This window comes from Drosophila rhopaloa, unplaced genomic scaffold (genome assembly GCF_018152115.1).
Source record: "Drosophila rhopaloa isolate 14029-0021.01 unplaced genomic scaffold, ASM1815211v1 contig_3, whole genome shotgun sequence".
NCBI classification, from domain to species: Eukaryota; Metazoa; Arthropoda; class Insecta; order Diptera; family Drosophilidae; genus Drosophila; species Drosophila rhopaloa.
In genome coordinates, this window is record NW_025335123.1 from 24,066,036 (window position 1) to 24,085,028 (window position 18,993).

The 18,993-nt window shown below is 50.0% G+C and overlaps 4 protein-coding genes and 1 pseudogene across 5 annotated transcripts; 3 read left to right on the top strand and 2 right to left on the bottom strand.

The window, feature by feature from the left end:
* Nucleotides 1-174: 174 nt before the first annotated feature.
* Nucleotides 175-1,490, bottom strand: LOC108046923. Its single transcript, XM_017126892.2, has 2 exons — nt 1,131-1,490; nt 175-657 (listed from the first exon to the last, which is right to left on the bottom strand). Exons 1-2 carry the CDS (start codon nt 1,294-1,296, stop codon nt 347-349), a joined length of 477 nt encoding a protein of 158 aa, XP_016982381.1. The 5' UTR covers nt 1,297-1,490; the 3' UTR covers nt 175-346.
* On the top strand, nt 1,332-2,223 carry LOC108046924 (annotated as a pseudogene).
* On the bottom strand, nt 1,810-6,535 carry LOC108046921 (ER degradation-enhancing alpha-mannosidase-like protein 2). 2 transcript variants are annotated; one of them, XR_006417707.1, is made up of 4 exons: nt 6,091-6,535; nt 4,905-6,033; nt 2,368-4,834; nt 1,810-2,286 (listed from the first exon to the last, which is right to left on the bottom strand). XR_006417707.1 is itself a non-coding variant. In XM_017126889.2 (3 exons), the coding sequence occupies exons 1-3, from the start codon at nt 6,195-6,197 to the stop codon at nt 3,128-3,130; spliced, it is 2,943 nt and encodes a 980-aa protein (XP_016982378.1). In that variant the 5' UTR covers nt 6,198-6,535; the 3' UTR covers nt 2,304-3,127. The 2 variants fall into 2 exon arrangements, 1 of the variants encoding a protein (XP_016982378.1); XM_017126889.2 differs by lacking the exon at nt 1,810-2,286 and having other exon boundaries at nt 2,304-4,834.
* An 862-nt stretch (nt 6,536-7,397) lies between these two features.
* Nucleotides 7,398-15,242, top strand: LOC108046920 (WD repeat-containing protein 7). Its single transcript, XM_017126888.2, has 2 exons — nt 7,398-7,936; nt 9,195-15,242. Exon 2 carries the CDS (start codon nt 9,304-9,306, stop codon nt 13,885-13,887), a length of 4,584 nt encoding a protein of 1,527 aa, XP_016982377.1. The 5' UTR covers nt 7,398-7,936; nt 9,195-9,303; the 3' UTR covers nt 13,888-15,242.
* Nucleotides 13,938-18,945, top strand: LOC108046858 (protein lin-9 homolog). Its single transcript, XM_017126780.1, has 2 exons — nt 13,938-13,994; nt 15,831-18,945. Exons 1-2 carry the CDS (start codon nt 13,938-13,940, stop codon nt 18,663-18,665), a joined length of 2,892 nt encoding a protein of 963 aa, XP_016982269.1. The 3' UTR covers nt 18,666-18,945.
* The last annotated feature ends 48 nt before the right edge of the window (nt 18,946-18,993 follow it).

Sequence of the window (18,993 nt, forward strand, 5' to 3'; positions counted from 1 at the left end):
ATATAAAATAATTAAAAATGTTTTATGACATTTCTTTTTTTAATTGGAAGCCAATTTATAAAATTTTTATCCAAATATTCATTAAGCCTTAGTAAAATATTTCGATAATGTTAGTGCTTTTAAAGGTATTATAAAGAAACTACATAGTAGTTGTACTAAGTATATTACTTTTATTTTATTTGACAAATAATAATACCGTTAAAAAAATTTTTAAGCAAATATTTGATCATAAACAATTTGTAATATCGCCTATAGAAATAACGATAATTTTAAGATGGAACAGCCAAGTCCTTAAATTTAAAATAAACTAAGGATCATCATGCGAGGTCTTTATTCAGCCGAAAGATTAGTGGAGCAGGAACCTGAGCCCGTTAAAAGGGGGTCGCTCCGTAATTCTCTCCGCGATCAATCGCTCTCCGTGAACAGTCATTCCGCTGCGGAGTTTTGGAGCATTTAAAAAATTCAGACCGGCGGACCGCTCTTCACTTTGGAGCGGCAGCCAGCCGTAAACCTGGGACTCCAGCAGCGGAACCGCCTTTACCAGTTTCCTCTGGCGCTCCAACTGCTTCTCCGGATAAGTGTGACGCAGGTAACGCAAAGGATCCGGCGGTTGACGTTGTTCGAACTGGGCGTAAAACTTCCGGGTCAGTGGATAAACTGGAAATCAAGAGGTGGTCATCATCTCGGGACAGTGACATGAGTCTGTAGTTAAGCCCCACTTAGCTTACTCACTGCAACATTTTTAACCTTATCTTAAGGCACAGTACACTCCATTGAATTGTATGAAAATGGGAGTGCACATAACTTTTTTTTTTAAATAGTTTTTTTTTTTGTATGTTGTGACTATATAATTCATGGTAATGAGTTTAATTTAAACATTTTAAATTGAAAAAAAAGGAAGATTTTTATGGATTCAAGTTTCATAAGATTTTCTACAAAATAGTTCCCGTTTAAAAATTCAAAATTTGTCGAAATTTTTTTTGTTTACTATTTGTAATATTTTGAATTCAAATCAATCGGGTTCCTTATTGTGATCACAAAACTATCAATTAATTTAGCTTCTGACACCCTTCACTTACTACTTTTAATAACCAAGCTACTATGAGTTTGGTTTTAAATTGGTACTGCACCTTGGCTCACTGGAACAAATGTTTCGTAGAGTCGGATGTGTCGGTTGGAGCGTTCGATCAGCTCCTTTTCGAAGTCGTAGGGCAATGGTCGGGGATCCCCCTCGTGATGATCCCGCCCCTCGCCATCCTCCTCGGCCTCGTCGCTGGTTTCGAGTCCCGGTTTCATGGTGACCACGCTTCTCCTTACACTCTAGCTATACTATCCAAGGAATCCGTCCGCAGCCCGTGGCGTGCTCGGTTCGTTTGACTTGGCTGCGGACTACGCTGCAGCAAGGACACCTGTCCGTCTGTCCGACAATCCGTTTGTCGGCCGCCTGTCTTTCCGTTTCGGCAGCAACTTGTACTCATTAAAGTTTTCCCATTGTTGCCGGATGACAGGCAATGTTACCAATACTGCACACGCATCCCCACGACGCACCCACCGCCCAAGGAGTTCCCAATGGGGGTCTCCAGTGGGGGTGGGTGTGGGGGTGGGTGTGGGTGTGGGTGTCAGTGTCGGTGGTGGTGTGACCCACAATCACAGTTTCGTCAACGTCAAAGGCGCCTGTCGGGCGAATTTTCCCAAAAGTTGCTGCGGGGTGTCTACGATGGGTGCGATTGGTTCAGGAGAAAGCGAAAGGAATCCAGCCAGTGAAGCGAAATGGCTAGTGGTTGCTTTGTACCGTGGTATTTTAGAAGCTGGTGCTCTTGTGATGTCCAAAAATTTAAAGAAAAATATATATTTTTTGTTTTTTTAATTTTCACCCATATACCAAATTTTATATCGATCGGACTAATATCTTGGTCAACTTAAGAACTCAACTTCCTAAGCCGAAGAAACATTTTGTTGAGAGGGGTACAAATGTTTCTCTTTAAATTTTAAAAGGTTTTCATACCTTTCGCATCACTGTTCCCATCCTGCCAAATATTGGCTCCATTTCATGTCGTTGTCGTAATTTGGTACAAGCCAAAAAACCGAATCCTTGAAGTAAACAGCGATTTCCGAAAATAACCCATTGAAGCGATTGCCGTTGCGTGTCCAAACAATCGCAGCCGCAATCCTCTGGAGCCGGAGGATGAGGTGGCAACCACATCCGCCACTTGGCTGCCGTAATTTTTTATATCCTTTTCGGGTTGTACAACTGGCTCGAAGTCATCAATTTCAGCTTAATCGAATCTAATTGAATCCATAAATACGGAAATAAATCAATTTAATTACAATACAGCCAACAACATTCATTGCAAATATTATAGTTACCATGCACACTCAAACATACGATTATTATAGGTATATAGCCTTAGATGTCTTGAATATACCACCGCAAATGGGGATATATTAATAAATTAATTGCTGGAACAAGAAGAGCCGCTTGACTTTTGGCACTCCTAGCTGAAGGGGTATTCGCACTTGGTTCTTGCATAGTTTTTTTCTTGGTGGATGATCTTAAGTATTCCTACGTCAATTCCCGGAGGTTAATGTAAAAGTACAATAATTCCATCAAAATTACATTTGTGTTAATTAAGGTATTGAGATATACATTTTAAAAACCATAATTTAATATAAACATTTTTTAAAGGCAGTCCCTTTAATAGTATCTTATTACAATTATGGTTAATATGAAAAAGTATCATCGTTTTCAAGAACCATTTTAATTTTTCTGTTAAATATTAAAATTGTATCAGAGCTAAAAATAAAACAAAAAAATCTTTATACATTTAAAAAATGCATATCCAGTTTTGAATCATAATAAATATGTCTCGTTCTAAAACTATAATGATCGGTAGCATTCTGGGAGAATGATAGATCTCTTTCGAGATTGAGGTATATACAAATGCTCCAAAAACTTTCTTCAATCGCTATTCAATTGAACCTCGAAGGGCTAAGATCTAGTACGATCGGAAATGAAAGCTCAGTGAGAATTATATTTGTGGTTGCAGCCACCAGAGCGAATACCCCCTAACTGACTAAATATATATCTACAGATCAGTCGTGTTTAGTTGTCGTAGTGGATGGGAAACTACAGCGGCTCCGGATAGAAGTCCCGATAGGCAAAGCCCTCAATGTACTCCGGCCGGTGGCAGGCGAACAGGTGGTGGGGTAGCTCCTTGTGGGCGTGCTTCTCCAACGCCTTGCGCGTCTTCTCCAGAAGCACGGCCTCGTCGAACTTGACCCGCTGCACTGTGGTCTTCCGCAGGATGGTCTGCACGAACTGCGACCAGACCGAGCCGGACTCCTCTTGTCCCGATCCCGAGTCATCTTCCGTCAGCTTCTCCTTTCTAATCTGAGTTGGCTGCTTTGTCTCCAACTTCTGCTCCTGCTGCCCTGCCTTTTCCACCGCCTTGGCTTCGGTTTGGGCGTAAACAGTGGACGCATCCGCCTTGCTCGGTTGAGGATCTGCACCGGCCCCTTTACTCTTGGCCGGCGGACTGTCCTGCATGAGCGTCTGCAGTCGGTCCACTGTCTCTGCCATTCGTTTCCGAAAGTCCACAATTCGCCGGGCGTAGCTGAAGAGCGCCCGCTCCTCCGCCAGCTTTAGTGGTCTCATCCGTTCCTCCTGTCTTAGCTCGGTGGGTTCCAGCAGTGGGTGAATGCGTACGCCGGCCTCCGCAGTGCCACTAAGGTAGATGCGGATGGCGAACTCCTGCATCGCCGTGGTATTGACCATGGCAATGGCATAGGCATTGCGCACCTTTAAAATAACTTCTCTTATGTTGCGTAGCTGGGGCGATGAGGCATTGACCACTCTCGGCTGAAGATCCTGCGGATCTTGCTCCTCCAAGTGGGCCGGCCTATCCAGGCTGTCCAACACCTCCGCTAAGTGGCTGCGCATCCGCTCACCGTCCGCCTGAAAAGTGAGCAAGCCTAGTCCCTGGATAAGCCGTATGTTGGCCGCAAACTGCTGCTCTAGTTCGTACAGCTGCCAAAGGGATCTCATTCGAGACTCATACTCTTTTTGGGCACCTGTTCCCAGGACACTACTGATGTTGGCATCGTACAATTGCAGGCCTCGGATGAAGGCCACATCCATGGTGTAGTTGCCCATGAAGGCCAGCACATAGTTAAGAGCCTCGGAGGCGCTGCCAAAATTCTCCCGCCGCTGGGCGAAGAATTCGTCAAGATCGCTAACGGTCAATTGATTACGTGGCACCTCGCTTCTTTGCAAGCTTTCGTTCAGCTCCCGCTCTTCCCGTATTCGCTCGAAGTTGCTCACTAGCAGATCCCCGGCGGGCTGCTGAAACTCATCGAACACTTCAATGTCCACGGCCATGGTGGTGCTTGCGCCGGATTGCTCTCGTCCCGGCTCTCCAGCTCTTGCTGCTTCCTGCGCATGCACGTTGTCCTGCTCCTTGTAGAAATACTCGTAGTTCTCCGGTTGACACTGCGGCACCCACTGCTCCTGCGCTGTCACCTGGCGTTCCCTGCTTCTCTCGAAGATCGCCCGCGGACTGAAGCGCTGCAGATCCAACGATGAGTATATGTCCTCCTTGTGGGCGTGACAGCAGTGGATGGCTGACATGTCCATGGGGTGGGCCTCTGTGTTAAAAATGTAGGCACCAGCCTGCACCACGCACACATCATCCTCGGTGGACAGTAGCTCCCCTCCAGAGCCATCGTTGTGCAGGAAGTTGTCCTCGTCGAACAGGAGATACAGGTACTTGCTCGTCTCCGCCAGGAAGAACGACTCCATGCGGTTTTCCTTTTCATGGGTGACCACATTCCGGATCTGGAAGAGATGAGCAGCACGGAAATTACTATTTGAAAACCTTTAAGCGCGAGTCCAGACAACTTCTCACCGTTGCATATCCGCACTTGGTTTTGGCACTAAACTCGAGGGTCTCCAGCATGTGCTCTCCCAGCTCCAGAAGGTACTCATTCCTCGTGGCCCGATAGAGATACATGGCCGATTCGATTAGCTCCGGTCGCAGTGGATACACCTCCCGATTCGGTGAAGCCTCTCCCGCAGCGATGTTGTAGAACTCCGGCAGGAAGCCGTATTTCTTCCAGACTCCAATGTACCTCGAAATGGTGCGCAATGCCGGCTCTGTGTCTCCAACGATGCTGAGAATGCCGGGCCAAAAGGCCTCAAGGGACTGAAAAACGGGCAGGGTGACGTGGCCCTTGTTCATGCCGACCCACACGTACCAGTCCTCCTTGCGCATGTACTTGTCGATCGCCGAGCGGGCTTCGTGAAATAGCTCCAATAGTTCCGGGCGGTTAAGCAGCACAGATGCCTTTACCAGGTACTCGAACAGGGAGTCCACTCCGGCACCAATGCCCGAGTCCAGGGCTGTCCAGCGGCCACTCTGCACGTCGATGTGATTGCCGAAGAGCCCAATGGGCGAGCGATAGGCCCAGAGTGCGTGAACCGCCTGCATGGCCACCTCCTCGTATATGCTGTTGCCGGTTAACCGACTCAGGGTGCCGAATTCGATGAGGAAGGTACCCACGCCCGCCGTACATGTCACGGAGGTCTCGCCTTTGGGCACGCCGTAGCGCAGGTTCACCGTTCCGTAGGGCATGCCCGTGTTCGTGTCGAAGGCGGGCAGCAATCGCCGGGCCACGTCCTCTGCCAGCCGCAGCAGGGGCCCCTTGCAGGGCCATCCCTGCTCCAAGTCAATGCCAGCCCTTTTGGAGAGCAGATGCGCGGACAGCAGGCCGCCAACGATGCGGATGTTTGTCTCGAATACGGATACATTGATGTCCCGGTCGAAGTTCATCTTCTCCTCAAGCAGCTGGGCAACACGTCGGAACTCCGAGAAGTTTCCCATGGTGGCCAGCGTGTCCAGGGCGTCGATCAGGGTCAGGGAGTAGCTGCCCCAGGTATCGTGGCCGTCACAGGTCAGCGGGCGCAGCTCGTCGTAGTTGGAGGCGTGGCGCAGGTAACCCTCGTAAGCGTGCTGAAACATTCGGCGCACATCCTCCCTAGAGGTTGCCATTGGGAATTACTATATAAAGGTGATCCGCAAGCGATTGACCCACCTCAGTTCCAGCTTCCTCGCCTTGGAGTACTGCTTCTGGCCGCTAGCGCCGGTGGCCAGCAGAAGGATCAGGATCCGGACAAGTGGACTTGCGGCCATCTGCTGCATCGTGGAACAGTCAATCAATCAGAGCCGCTAATTCAATTATGGGCATGGTCAGTGCCCTATAGCTAGCGTGGATGTGGATGTCAAATGCGGCTACGTTGTCGCGAAATCAAAACAAGGCAAAAACAAAACAGTCGCGTCGGTTTATGAATACTCTTAACTTTTATTTGTGGCTATCTCTAACTATTTATTTGAGTTCATTTAATTTATGAAAATAAAAAAAAATTCTGGTAGACATGTCAATACAAAAAATAAATGGTAAAACCAATTAAAACAGGAAGAACTAAGCACTAAACTAAACCGGTAAGGAATCGGCTATGCTCCGTGGTAGAGTGCAATCAGCTGTTGCTGCACAAAAACTATCGAAAGGGCAGGGTGGTCAATTCGCATGAGGATAATGGTTAGCCACGGCAAATCACTGTAACATCTTAAATCAGCCACGAATAGCAAATATATTAGCCAACATGTATTTCTAAAATTTAAACGCATGTAATCCACAGTTTTAAACCTAATTTAGTGCTGAAAACCATACCGATTAATCGAGGTTGCCTTACACTGCACGCGCGCCTTTTATTCTTCTACTCGCAGCAAGTTGGCAGCACGGATCTGTGTTTTTTTTTGCCCATTCAAAAGTGTGTGTTCGTACGGGTAAAAAGTGTTTTAAATTCAAAATATTCAGCGAAACAGGCTGCCGACAGTAGAAGCAACTGCACCCAGCGGTGAGTAACTGTCCTCCGTATTTGTTTTAATCCCGGAGATCCTCCGGATGAGTTGGCGAAATGATTCGCAGCCTTTGTTGCGCCTGCGATACAACGAATCACTTTCCTGCCCATGGGCAGCGTTCGTCCTCCTCGGGGAAAAACCACCATCGGGATATCCGTAATCCTGTGGAGGAGGCAATTTATCATGGTCTAGGTGCTCTTTTATATACCCTTGCAGGGGATCCCACCAAATGCAATTGCGTACGGTTAATTGTCCGTTGGGCGAAAAGTAACAACATTGTGAGACAAAACATGTGGGATTGCCCCAGGCTGACCAGAAACCCCATTAAAACAATCCCCTGACCGTTAGACATAAGCATATATCAGTCCGGGGCCTGATTTCAGGCCCCCCGCGAGTTATCTGCAAAATTACTAAGAATTGGAGAAAAATATTAAATTTTTGGAGCAGGGCTGTCGCTGTTCGCATGGCATCGATAGCAGATCGCCCTGACCGACGGTGGCAACCCTACGCGCACACGCAAATCTATCGAAAATTTTTACCCCACGGTCGATAAAACACTTTCGTTGCTTTTTTCCACAGTCGTGTACAAAAAAAGAAGAAAAAGTGCGATTAAAACGAAAATACATAGGGCAGAGTGTACCCAGCGGAGTGATTCGATTCCCGTGGAGTGCGGATTAAAGGTGCAAATATGCCCAGTTTGGAAAAGTGGCCAGCAAAAGCAATAACAAAATAGCAAAAGCAACAGCAACGTGTGTGTGTTGTAAGGTGCTCGAGTGTTCGTGTGTTGGTGTGCTCGGGGGGTGGTGTGTATGTGTTCGCCCGTCAGAACACCCGTGTCCATAAATTAGAATCCAAATCGACATTGAAGCTCCGCCACCGCGATGTCCGTCGCCCAGGATTAATAAGCACCATCATCAGCGGACCATTAAGTTTTCCATATCGAGAGGAAACGGAATCTGAATCGGAATCGGAGGAATCACGCGCCATAGCTACCCCAATACGGAAAACGGCTGAAAAATGTTAGCTAAATGCCAAGTTATCTACAATTATTATGGTTTGTCCCTGTGTGCGTGCCTGTGCTTTAATGTGTGTGTGCGTGCGATAGCAAAAGCAAAATCCGCTCGAATTGCGATGCCAAATTGTCGCCCAATTAATTGATCTTTCAATTGGCGAGGGGGAGCAACTCCCACTCCCACTCCCCGTATTCCCTGCTCCACATGCCATACGGTGTATCCGTTCCTGGATCTCCCATCTCCGATTTTGCTACTGCCGCCGCCGCACATATTGTATAACCCTTGTTTATCTTTGGACATTCCGATTCCGAGGTGGAGTACAAGTACAGTGGAGGCTGCTTGAGGTGGACGCGCAGATAAGGGTTCGAGTGCCGCTTGTTTTGCGGCCTTATCGGCAGAGCTTTACAGGCCACTCCGATTGACATGCTCACATAAACATTGGGACGGGAAAAACCTGACAAGAAATCACCAACACGATAAAGTTCGCTTCTTAAAAGATTGATTTATCAATACGTATTATAAAATACATCAGTCAGTACAAAAAACCTACTTACCCAATACTTTCAGTTAAGAAAACCTTGGTATACCTTGTAAAAGTCCTGAGGCAGCTGCTATACTTCAGTTTATTGTCAAATCCTGTTATTGTTCATTAAATTTATTTGTTCTCATTAAAGTAGTCTTGCTATAAGAACTACGAAGCACATTTTACTTTTCCAAGAATTCAAAGTTTAGAATCCATTTATACCTTACGTAAATATTGATCAAAAAGGAGACTGTTTTTTCCTATAAACTTTCTTTATAATGCTCACAGACTCAATAGGCTTTTATTACAGACTATTTGTCTGTTAAAAAAGATATTTAATTTCAAACCTTTCTAAAGAAATAGAATTCGGAAACTGAAATTTGTTCCTTCACATGTAATTAGGTAATTAGTCTTAGAAGTCTTCCTTTCTACGGTTCTTCATATTGTAGATCTTATTCCAATAAGAATTCCTTTTCATTCTGTTTTAAACAGATATTATAAGGCCTTTTAGGCTGTAATGCACTCACAACCTTCGCTACCTGCTTGGAATACAAATTAATTGAAACAAAACAATCGAAAAACCCGAAAAACCTTAGGTGAGTCACTGATTAGCAGCTTTCACTGTACCACAGAGGCACTCGAACCCGATTTCAATCTCGATTTTTCACGCACACAGTGGTTCGCCATCCACATCCACCCTGTGGCCGTAGGCAAATGTTTACTCAAGAACCATTCTTACAGAGCCCGCAGTAGCAGCACATCGATTTACCAACTCCAGCAGGAGGAAGAGGAAGGCGGCGGAGGAGGAGAAGGAGAGGCAGCCACCGTTCAGATTGGGTGAAGCGCCACCATGGTGAGTACCAATCTGGTGGTGCCAGTGGTGCTGTGGGGACCCACGGCGCCCACTCACTGCATTTCGAGCGTGTTCCTCTCGGACGACCAGTTCACCCTGGTTACCGGCTGCTACGATGGACAGATCTGCCTGTGGCAGGTGGAGCCTACCACCCTGAAGATGTCGCCTCGCTGCTTGCTGGTGGGCCACTCGGCTCCGGTCTTGTGCCTGGTGCGGGCCTCACTCCTGCCGGAGAACAACTTTCTGGTCAGCTCGTCCGAGAACGGCGAGATGTGCACCTGGGACCTCACGGATGGCAAGTGCATGGAGGCGGTTAAGCTGCCGCAGGTGCACACCCAGATCCAGAGCTATCACACGGCCAACAGCGAGGATGTGCGCCTCTTCTGCATTGGTTACTACGCCGAGATCATGGTCATGGATCCCTTCAGTCTGGAGGTGATCTATGTGCTCAGCTCGAAGGTCAAACCGGATTGGATTTCCGCCATTCACGTGCTGCGTCCAATGCGCCGCAAGGATGACGTAGTGCTGGCCATCACCACCACCGGAACCGTGAAGGTGTGGACTCTGACAGGCAACGAGAACAAGCACGCGGAGCCCATTTACGAGAACGAGTCCAAGGAGATCCGCTGCCTGAATGCCATCACCATGAATTGCTGCGCTCAGAACCAGCGCACCGTCCTCCTTGTTTGCACCAAATACTGGCAGATCTACGATGCCGGCGACTTCACCGTGCTCTGCTCCGTGATTGCACCGGCAAGGGAACGATGGCAGGGCGGGGACTTCATCACCTCGGACCGGGTCATGCTCTGGACGGACGAGGGCAAGGGCTATCTGTACAAACTGCCCGCCAACTGCATTCCGGACAACAAGGAGTTCCACTCGAAGAGTGTGGTTAGAGATGCCCCGTATCTGTATTATGTATTGCAGCATGCGGGAGACAAGGTGTTGTCGTGCCCGCCAGCCATGAAGCTGCTCCAGGGCGCCGGGGGTCAGCACAATCTCTTGCGCGGCGACTCCGAGGGCTACATCTCAGTGTGGAATGTGCCGGAAGTGCCGCTGGACAACATTAGCATACTGCAGGCCAAGCAGATGCCGCCGCGCGTCCTCAAACCGCACGTGTGCACCTCCCTGGTGGAGGCGTGGTCCATAATGGACCCACCGCCTGTGGGCATCCTGGATCAGCTGTCCCGCATCACGGAGTCGCCGGTGAAGCTCACCTCGAGCATTTATCTGCCGCAGCAGAGTCGCCTGGTGATCGGGCGCGAGGATGGCAGCATAGTCATAGTGCCAGCCACTCAGACGGTGATGATGCAGCTGCTGGTGGGGATCAAGCAGAACTTCAGCGACTGGCCCTCGCATCAGATCCTGTACGGACATCGTGGGAGGGTCAACTGCCTGCTCTGCCCCTCAATGATTCACTCAAGGTACGAGAAGTCCCATCTGCTCTCCGGTGGAATCGATTTCGCCGTGTGCCTGTGGGATCTGTACAGCGGCAGCTTGCTGCATCGGTTTTGCGTTCATGCCGGCGAGATCACCCAACTGCTGGTGCCGCCGGAGAGCTGTAGTCCAAGAATCCTGAAGTGCATCTGTTCGGTGGCCTCGGATCACTCGGTTACCCTGGTTTCCCTGCAGGAGCGCAAGTGTGTGACCCTGGCCAGCAGACACCTGTTCCCGGTGGTCACCATCAAGTGGCGCCCCTTGGACGACTTCCTCATCGTGGGCTGCTCCGATGGCAGTGTGTACGTGTGGCAAATGGAAACGGGTCACCTGGATCGCGTGCTTCACGGAATGCTGGCGGAGGAAGTGCTTTCCGCTTGCGACGAGCAGGCAGAGGACGGCGGCTCGGGAGGCGGCGGTGGTGGATCTAATGGTGCATCCGCCAGCGAGATGGGCATGGCCAATCCGGCAGTGCACTTCTTCCGCGGCCTGAAGTCGCGCAACATGAATGCTATCCGTCATGCCACCCAGCGTGGCATTAACCAACTCCAGCAGCTTCAGGGCCACAACCAGGGAAACTTCGATTTCCTGATGAAGCACCGCAGCAATCCGCTGGTCATCCAGGGACTGCGCACTAACCCCAAGGACGCTGAGAGCCACATCCTTTTCTTTGACATAGAGGGATTGATTTTTGAACTGCACAGCGAGGAATACGCACAGATGACACCAGCTACTTTAGAATCTCTTGGTGTCCACCTGCAGAATCCCAAGGATGGCAAATCCATGCATCTGGATGCCAGCAAGAAGATCGGTGACTTCTTCAGCAAGGTCAAGAACAAGGCGGTGGATGTGGAGAAGATCTTGAAGGACAAGGACAAGCATGGACTGGTGCAGAAGTTCAAGGAGAAGACGGAGATCGTGGAGAAGAAGGTGCAGGCCAAGGTGGAGAGCCTGCAAAAGGCAGTGGAGCCGCACGAGGAGCAGCAGGACCTGAAAAGCAAGATCGCCTCCAAGATGGAGGTCACGCACGTGATGGAGGTGGCCCAGCTACTGCTCTCGCTACTCCATTCCTGGGGCCTGGATCCGCATCTGGACAAGATGTGCGAGACGCGCCTGGGCCTGCTGCGACCCATTGTGCCCATCTCGTACGGTGTGCTGTCCAAGGCCGGTTACATGTCCCTACTGCTGCCCACGTGGCAAAACAACTATGCCATACCGCCGGGCGTTCACCTTCCTTCCAGCTCCAAGAAGCGACCGCTGCCGGAAGAGCTGCAGCGTTTGGAGCACCTCACCGCCGTCTTTACATCCCGTCTGCACTGGGAGCTGAGCACCACCTTGACCACCAATCACATTCTCGCCCTGGTGGCCATGTCCAACACTCTGCTGTCGATGAGCGCAGCTTCCTTTTTGCCCGACAGCGAGAAGCACAAGAAGCTGCAGCGCTTGGCCCAGCGCACGGACTCCACGTTGAGCAACGAGGAGGAGCGCGAGGAGCTGATGGCCCACCACGTCTCCCAGATCAAGCACGCCTGGAGTCTGCTGGCCACTCACCACTGCTTCTTGCTGCCGGATAAAATTGAGGCCCTGGAGCCAAAGAAATTCAAGCGTCCGCAGGTGGAGATGATGGTCAAGCGCTGGCAGCATCACTGCATCGAGATCAGGGAGGCGGCGCAGCAAATTCTCCTGGGAGAGCTTACCCGCATGGGCAAAAAGGGCCGGAAGCAGCTGGTCGAGAGCTGGGCGCAGTATCTTCCGCTCTACACGCACACGGAGCCCATAGTGGGTGCCCAGCAACAGTTGGCCCTGATCAGTCAGCCGGCCGGAGGAGGCGCTGGATCCGGATCGGGGGGCAATGGAGGAGTAGGCGTCGGAGGTTCCGGCGGCGGTGGCGGAACCGGAAGTGGAGGCGGAGTGGGCGGCAACGTATCGGGAGGAGATGCCCACCAAGATGAAGACTACGAAGAGGAAGAGGAGGAGATCATACGCAAACCATCCAGCTTGTCGGAGCTAAAACGCAAGCAAACCACAGCAGTAATACTTTTAGGTGTCATAGGAGCTGAATTCGGCCAGGATATATCCCAGGATTCGCCGAATCACCGGGGAAGCATTAGTCTGGCCACGGGAGCCAATCTAACCAGTGGCGGAACCGGCGGAGAGCGCAGGAAATCCAGTGTGGTGGAGGGTTTTGGCATAGCCAACAACCTGGCCCGCCTTACCTCGATGGCCCTGGCCCACCTGTTGTACGCCCCACCGTCTCCGAAGTTGCCGCAGTACACGCCCCTGCGGCGGGCGGCCATCGATCTGCTGGGACGTGGGTTCACCGTCTGGGAGCCGTACCTGGATGTGTCCAAGGTGTTGCTGGGCCTGCTGGAGATCTCATGCGAGGGCAAGGCTGTGCCGAATCTAAACTACAAACTCCCACTGACCCCGCAGGCGGACGCCTGCCGGACGGCCAGGCACGCCCTGCGCTTGATAGCCACCGCACGGCCGGCGGCCTTCATCACCACGATGGCCCGCGAGGTGGCCAGGTACAACACCATGCAGCAGAACGCCCAGTCCATCAACACGCCGCTCACCCAGTCCGTGCTGCACAAGGCCAAGGGTGAGATCCTGCAGTGCGTGGAGATGCTGATCGACAAGATGCAGTCGGAGATCGCCGGCCTGCTGGTGGAGGTGATGGACATAGCCCTGCACTGCGTGGACAGCAACGAGCTGAAGAGCCGCGGCCTGGCGGAGCTGTGCCCGGCCATCTGCAAGTTCAACCAGATCTCGCACTGCGCCCAGACGCGCCGCATCGCCGTGGGCGCGAACAGTGGCAACCTGGCCATCTACGAGCTGCGGCAGAACAAGTGCCAGATGATTCCGGCGCACACGCACCCGATCACCTCGCTGGCCTTCTCGCCGGACGGCAAGTACCTGGTTTCGTACTCCTGCGCGGAGAACCGCCTCTCCTTCTGGCAGACCTCCACGGGGATGTTCGGATTGGGTCAGTCGCAGACGCGCTGCACCAAGGGCTACTCCACGGCCCCCATTCCGGATGTGTCGCGCCTGAATCCGATGCGACTGGCCAAGCTGGTGTGGATCAATAATCGCACGGTGACCCTAATGCTGGCCGATGGCTCCGAGACGCGATTCAACGTCTAAGTTGGAAGGAGGAGGCAGGTGGTCGTAGAGAGTCCTGCGGGACATGTAGCATGTTATTAGGCAATCAGCGCGGGCTTCAAAAGCAGCGAGTTGGAGGAGGAGGTGGGGTAGGAGGAGCAGAAACGACAAAACAATAATTATTCAAAAATACAACAAAAAACAGAAACGTCTGGCGTTTCGTTAAAAATAATTAAGGCAAGGGAAACCAAGACAAGCGATGCAACATTAAGTCAAAAACGAAAAACAAAACAAAATTAAGGCAAACGAAATGCTAAGCAAAATTAATGCAAACAAAAATCCACAACACATTTTTTTTATTTATTTATATACTATCCTATATATCTGTATCTGTATGTATTTTAATGTGTTAAACGATTTTAATGTGCCCTTTATTTGCTCCTTGCTACGTCCATTTTATTTTTTAGTGCTAAACTTTTACCCCTACTCTTTGAACACGTGTTTCTGTTTATTGTTACTTTCCAATGCGGAAAAAACAAAAAACTAAATCCAAATATTATCAAAGTAAACAACAATTAACCAGATGCAAGCAAAACAACCACACGAGAAACAACAAAGGAAATGAAAAACGATAAAAAAAAACAAAGAATGAAAAGCTGTTATTATTATTACACAACTATTATTATTACTACTGTATGCTACTATTATTATTATTAATATTTGTTATGCCTAATGTATTGTTATATTATATATCTAAAAGAAACCTAAACAAATGTATTGAGCAAAGTTACGAAACAAATGCGAAACAGCAAAAAGAAAAACAAACACTAAATAATTAGAAAGCGAAAAGTTTTTTTTTAACATATAATTATTGTAATTCCTATATATCTTCTTCTTTCGATGTAAAATTTCTGCTTAAGCATGTGTAAAAAGTCTTTGTTGTTCTGTGAAATTGTATAGGAAAATATGCTTATAAAATACAAAACACCATACATACACATAATTTATTTGCGGCGGTAATATGCATCAAGCGAATAATGGTATTTGGGGGCCTGAGAAGTCAACTGTTAAACCCAGAAATGCCTACAACTTTACTAGAAAAACTATTTATCCTAATTATATCCATATACCCAACTGAATTTGCAGTATGTGTTCGTTTACGTATTCAATACAACACAAGCAAACACACGTGTACTATGTGAGAGAGTTAATTGAGAAATGTATTTGTGCTTAATTTCAATTACGAATTATATATATATATTTACAAGCAGAAGATACATGCATACTTATATACGAGATCCTTCAATCAAAGTATTACACAAACAAAACGAAACGAAGCAACTAAAACAATTATGTACGGAGTATACAACAAATAAAGTCAACCAAACATGAGCAAATTTGTATTTTCTATTGGGCTTTTATTTAGTGCGACCAACGCCTGGATTGAAGCACATCCGACGGTGTGACCATATTTTTATCAAAAGTTAAGTACAGTCATCCACTGTTTCCAGATCTCTGCAAGAGTGGAGTTAAAGTACCCTTTGGCTCTCATTTTAAACACAAGATTCGAGTAAATCATGTTGGAAATAGTTTAGCCGAACAGCATATGGGGCTAATGACACCCACATATCAAGTTAAAAACAAATTATACCTTCGGGGACTCATAGATCAGATCATAAACAAAACAAGTTTTACAATTTTGGCAATGCGCAAAGGACAGTTTGTTCGGAATTCGCGTTTCTTGTCTTTTCCTTAAAGTCAAACCACAAGCCGCGAATTCTTCAGCACATAAAAACATAGTCATGCTTGTATCTTACAATGATAGATAAATAATGAATTGAAAAAGAAGGGAACTATGACTTCACTCTTGCAACTGTAACTATGAATTTCACTAAATTTATTTGCATTACTTACACATAAGACATTCTTTCGATTCCTTCTTCATTCTTCCTCATTTGACCAATTGTTTGCTCTTTGGATTCCAGCTCTTTGCTCGACCAGTGAGAATGCCCGTCGCAGAAGCCCAGAAAGGCCGGGGCAGGAAGGCAACCGCTTCCGTATCCGCAGCCGCCGCCCGAAGGCAATCCGCTCTCAGCGAGGAGGAGGATGAGGCCAGCATCGTCCAACGAATGGACCAGGACGACGAAAGCAACCGCGACGATCCCGATTTTGACGAGGGCGAAGAGGAGGAGGAGCACATTGACGATGAGGACGAAGACGAGGATCCGGACAGCAACGCGACCAGCGAACCGGAGGAGCAGATTGAGCCGCCGTCTTTCAGCCTGGCCACGCTGGGCCTCCAACGCGTGGGCAGCGCTCCGCCGCCCAAGCCCAAGGTGCAGAAGGCCCCGATCCTGACTCTAAACGCGCGCGGCATGCCCGCCCGCATACGGAAGAGGAACAAGCTCTTCTACGACGACAACATAATCAACGACGACAAGCCGCTGCGCATGAGCTTGGCGCCCAAGAAAATGCCCGGCAGACCGCCGCTCTCCGCCGGCGGAGGCTCTGCCCAGAAGAGCCCACTCACGCCATCCAAGGTGCTGAAGAAGCGCAAGGGCGTGGTCTCCCGCTACATGCGTTCCAATGAACAGGGATCCAGCCCCAACTCGGCCAGCAGTCAGTCGCAGCAGGTGGGCAAGCACAAGAAGACGCCAACGAAGGCCCAGTCAGTGGGCAAGCTGCCTTCAGCCAGCAAGCTAGGCTCCGGGGCACTGAAGTCGGGCAGAGGTGCCCATCTGATTGGCAAGGGTGCGGCTGCAGCGGCAGCAGCGGCCGCCGAGGAGGAGGCCAGTCAGGCGGAAGCCACGGCCCTGGCCAACAAGCGCTTGGGCCAGTCCATTGGCCTGCGACTGCGCAATCTCCTCAAGCTGCCCAAGGCGCACAAGTGGGCCATAGCCGAGTGGTTCTACTCGTACATCGACAAGCCACTCTTCGACTGCCGGGATGAGTTTATGAACCATGTGAACGAGCTGGCCCCTCGGCTAAACACCCGGAGCCTCAATCGCCACGAGTGGGTGAACATCAGGCGGCGGATGGGAAGACCCCGGCGCTGCTCCGCCAACTTCTTCAGTGAGGAGCGCAAGGAGCTGGACAGGAAACGCCAGTTGATGCGCACCCTGCAATCGCGTAAGCCAGGCGAGTTCAAGGACTCCATGCTGCTGTCGGATATGCCGGAAAAGATACCGATGCCCCTGCCGCTGGGTACCAAGGTAACCGCCAGATTGAGAACGCCCCAGGATGGAATATTCGCCGGCACAGTGGCAGCCTACGATTCCATGAACTCCATGTATCGGGTGACCTTCGAGCGACCCGGCCTGGGCACCCATGCCATCCCAGACTACGAGATTGTGTCGGAGAACTTTCACGAGATGCTGCCGCTGCACAGCTTCACCAAGGACTTCCGGCCGAACTTGATGAGCATCTATCAAACGAACAACCTGGGCTTCACCACCAATCTGGGATTCACCGCCAATCTTACGAGCAACTATCTGCAGAAGAAGGAAAAGGCAGCCGGCGGCGGAGGAGCGGGATCAAACTACTCGAGGCCGCAAAAGCATCTGGCCAGCAACAATGCGGCTGCGCGGAATGCGCTCAGCATGAAGCTGAACAAGAGTGATCCCCTGCTGGGACAGGATTCCGTGGGCGAGAGTCCCATCCGGCAGCAGTTGGCCCGGCATCACGCCTACTCCAGCACGCTGCTGGAGCACCTGGTGCACCTGGAGAAGCACATTGCGGTGAAGGCGGACCGCATCCAGCGCCTGAACAAGATGAACGCCACCGCCGAGCTGGCTATGGGCGAGATGATCAGCCAGGACGAGAACGGGGATCGCCATCGCCGCCAGATTGCCGACAACTTCCAGCGGCAGTATGCCTTCAACATTGTGTCCATCGAGCGCATCAATGGCGAGCTAATGTTCGAACTGACCAAGGTGCAGGAGATGTCCACCAGCCTGACGCGCAATCCCAACGTGCAGGCCATGATCTCGCCGACATATCTGCGCGAAGAGTGCCGCGCCAAGGCCTCGCAAACGGTGGACGACATCAACAAGGGAATGGTCAAGAATCCGCGAATGATACGGCTGCTCAAGAACCTCACCACGCTGCTGATCGTCACCCAGAATCTCGGGGGCGACTGCGACGTGAGCGAGGTCAACAAGGTGCTCGAAGGCTGCCTCGAGGAAGTGCGCAGCAACCTCTTTTGCAGCGACAACAGCGAGGTGTTCCAGAAGAGTGTTCAGGTGCGACTGGAGTACATAGCCATGGACATAAGCAGGAGCCTCGAGGAGCACAGTCGCACGGCGGAGAACAACGATGATGTCAAATCGCCGCTCAAGTCGGAGGAACACGATGACGAGGACGACATGGACGAAAATCGCGTGCAGGATCACGAGCAGGAGCCGGAGGAAGCCGCAGCAGACACCTCAAAAACGAGAACGAAAGGCAGACCCAAGAAGGTGGATAAGAAAGATCAGGCCGAAGCTGGCAAGAAAGTCCAGAAAGATCAGCACATGGACACGGACGCCGAGGAGGAGGAGAAGCTGGACTCCGACGAGTCGGACAATGCAGAGCATCTGAATCAGCAGCAGCAGGACGACGAGCACGACACGGAGGAGCAGCACCTGGAGCCGGAGGAGCAGTCGCCCATTCCGGCTGCCACCGAGGACACGCAGATCACCATTGAGTCGATGAAGGAGTCCGACGATGAGTTCCAATCGACCGCTGAAACGGAGGAGGAGGACGATATGGCCGGCCTAGAGCAGCTGAAAATGGAAGGGGAAGAAGGGGAGGAGGATGAGGACTATGTCTACGCGAAGTAGCCTCCTGAGGATTGACCGAGCTCCATCTTTTCGCTTTTCGAATACCTACACTTTCCTATTAGTTTATTTTCCTTCGTTCGGTGGTTCCATTCTATGGCCCCCTGGACGAAGGTTTAAACGCAAGTGAAAGTGGAAAAATTCGAAGAAAGCGTTGCAATAAAATCTGTAACAAAATTACCCACACGGCATTGGGATTCTTTAACGTTTTTTTTTATATATAGCACAGAGTTTGTAAAAATGTGTATTTACAATTTCAAAGAATAAAAAAAGTATAAAACAATATGTTTTTTAATTTCCACCTACTTCCTATATTGGTCCCTTCTTTTCC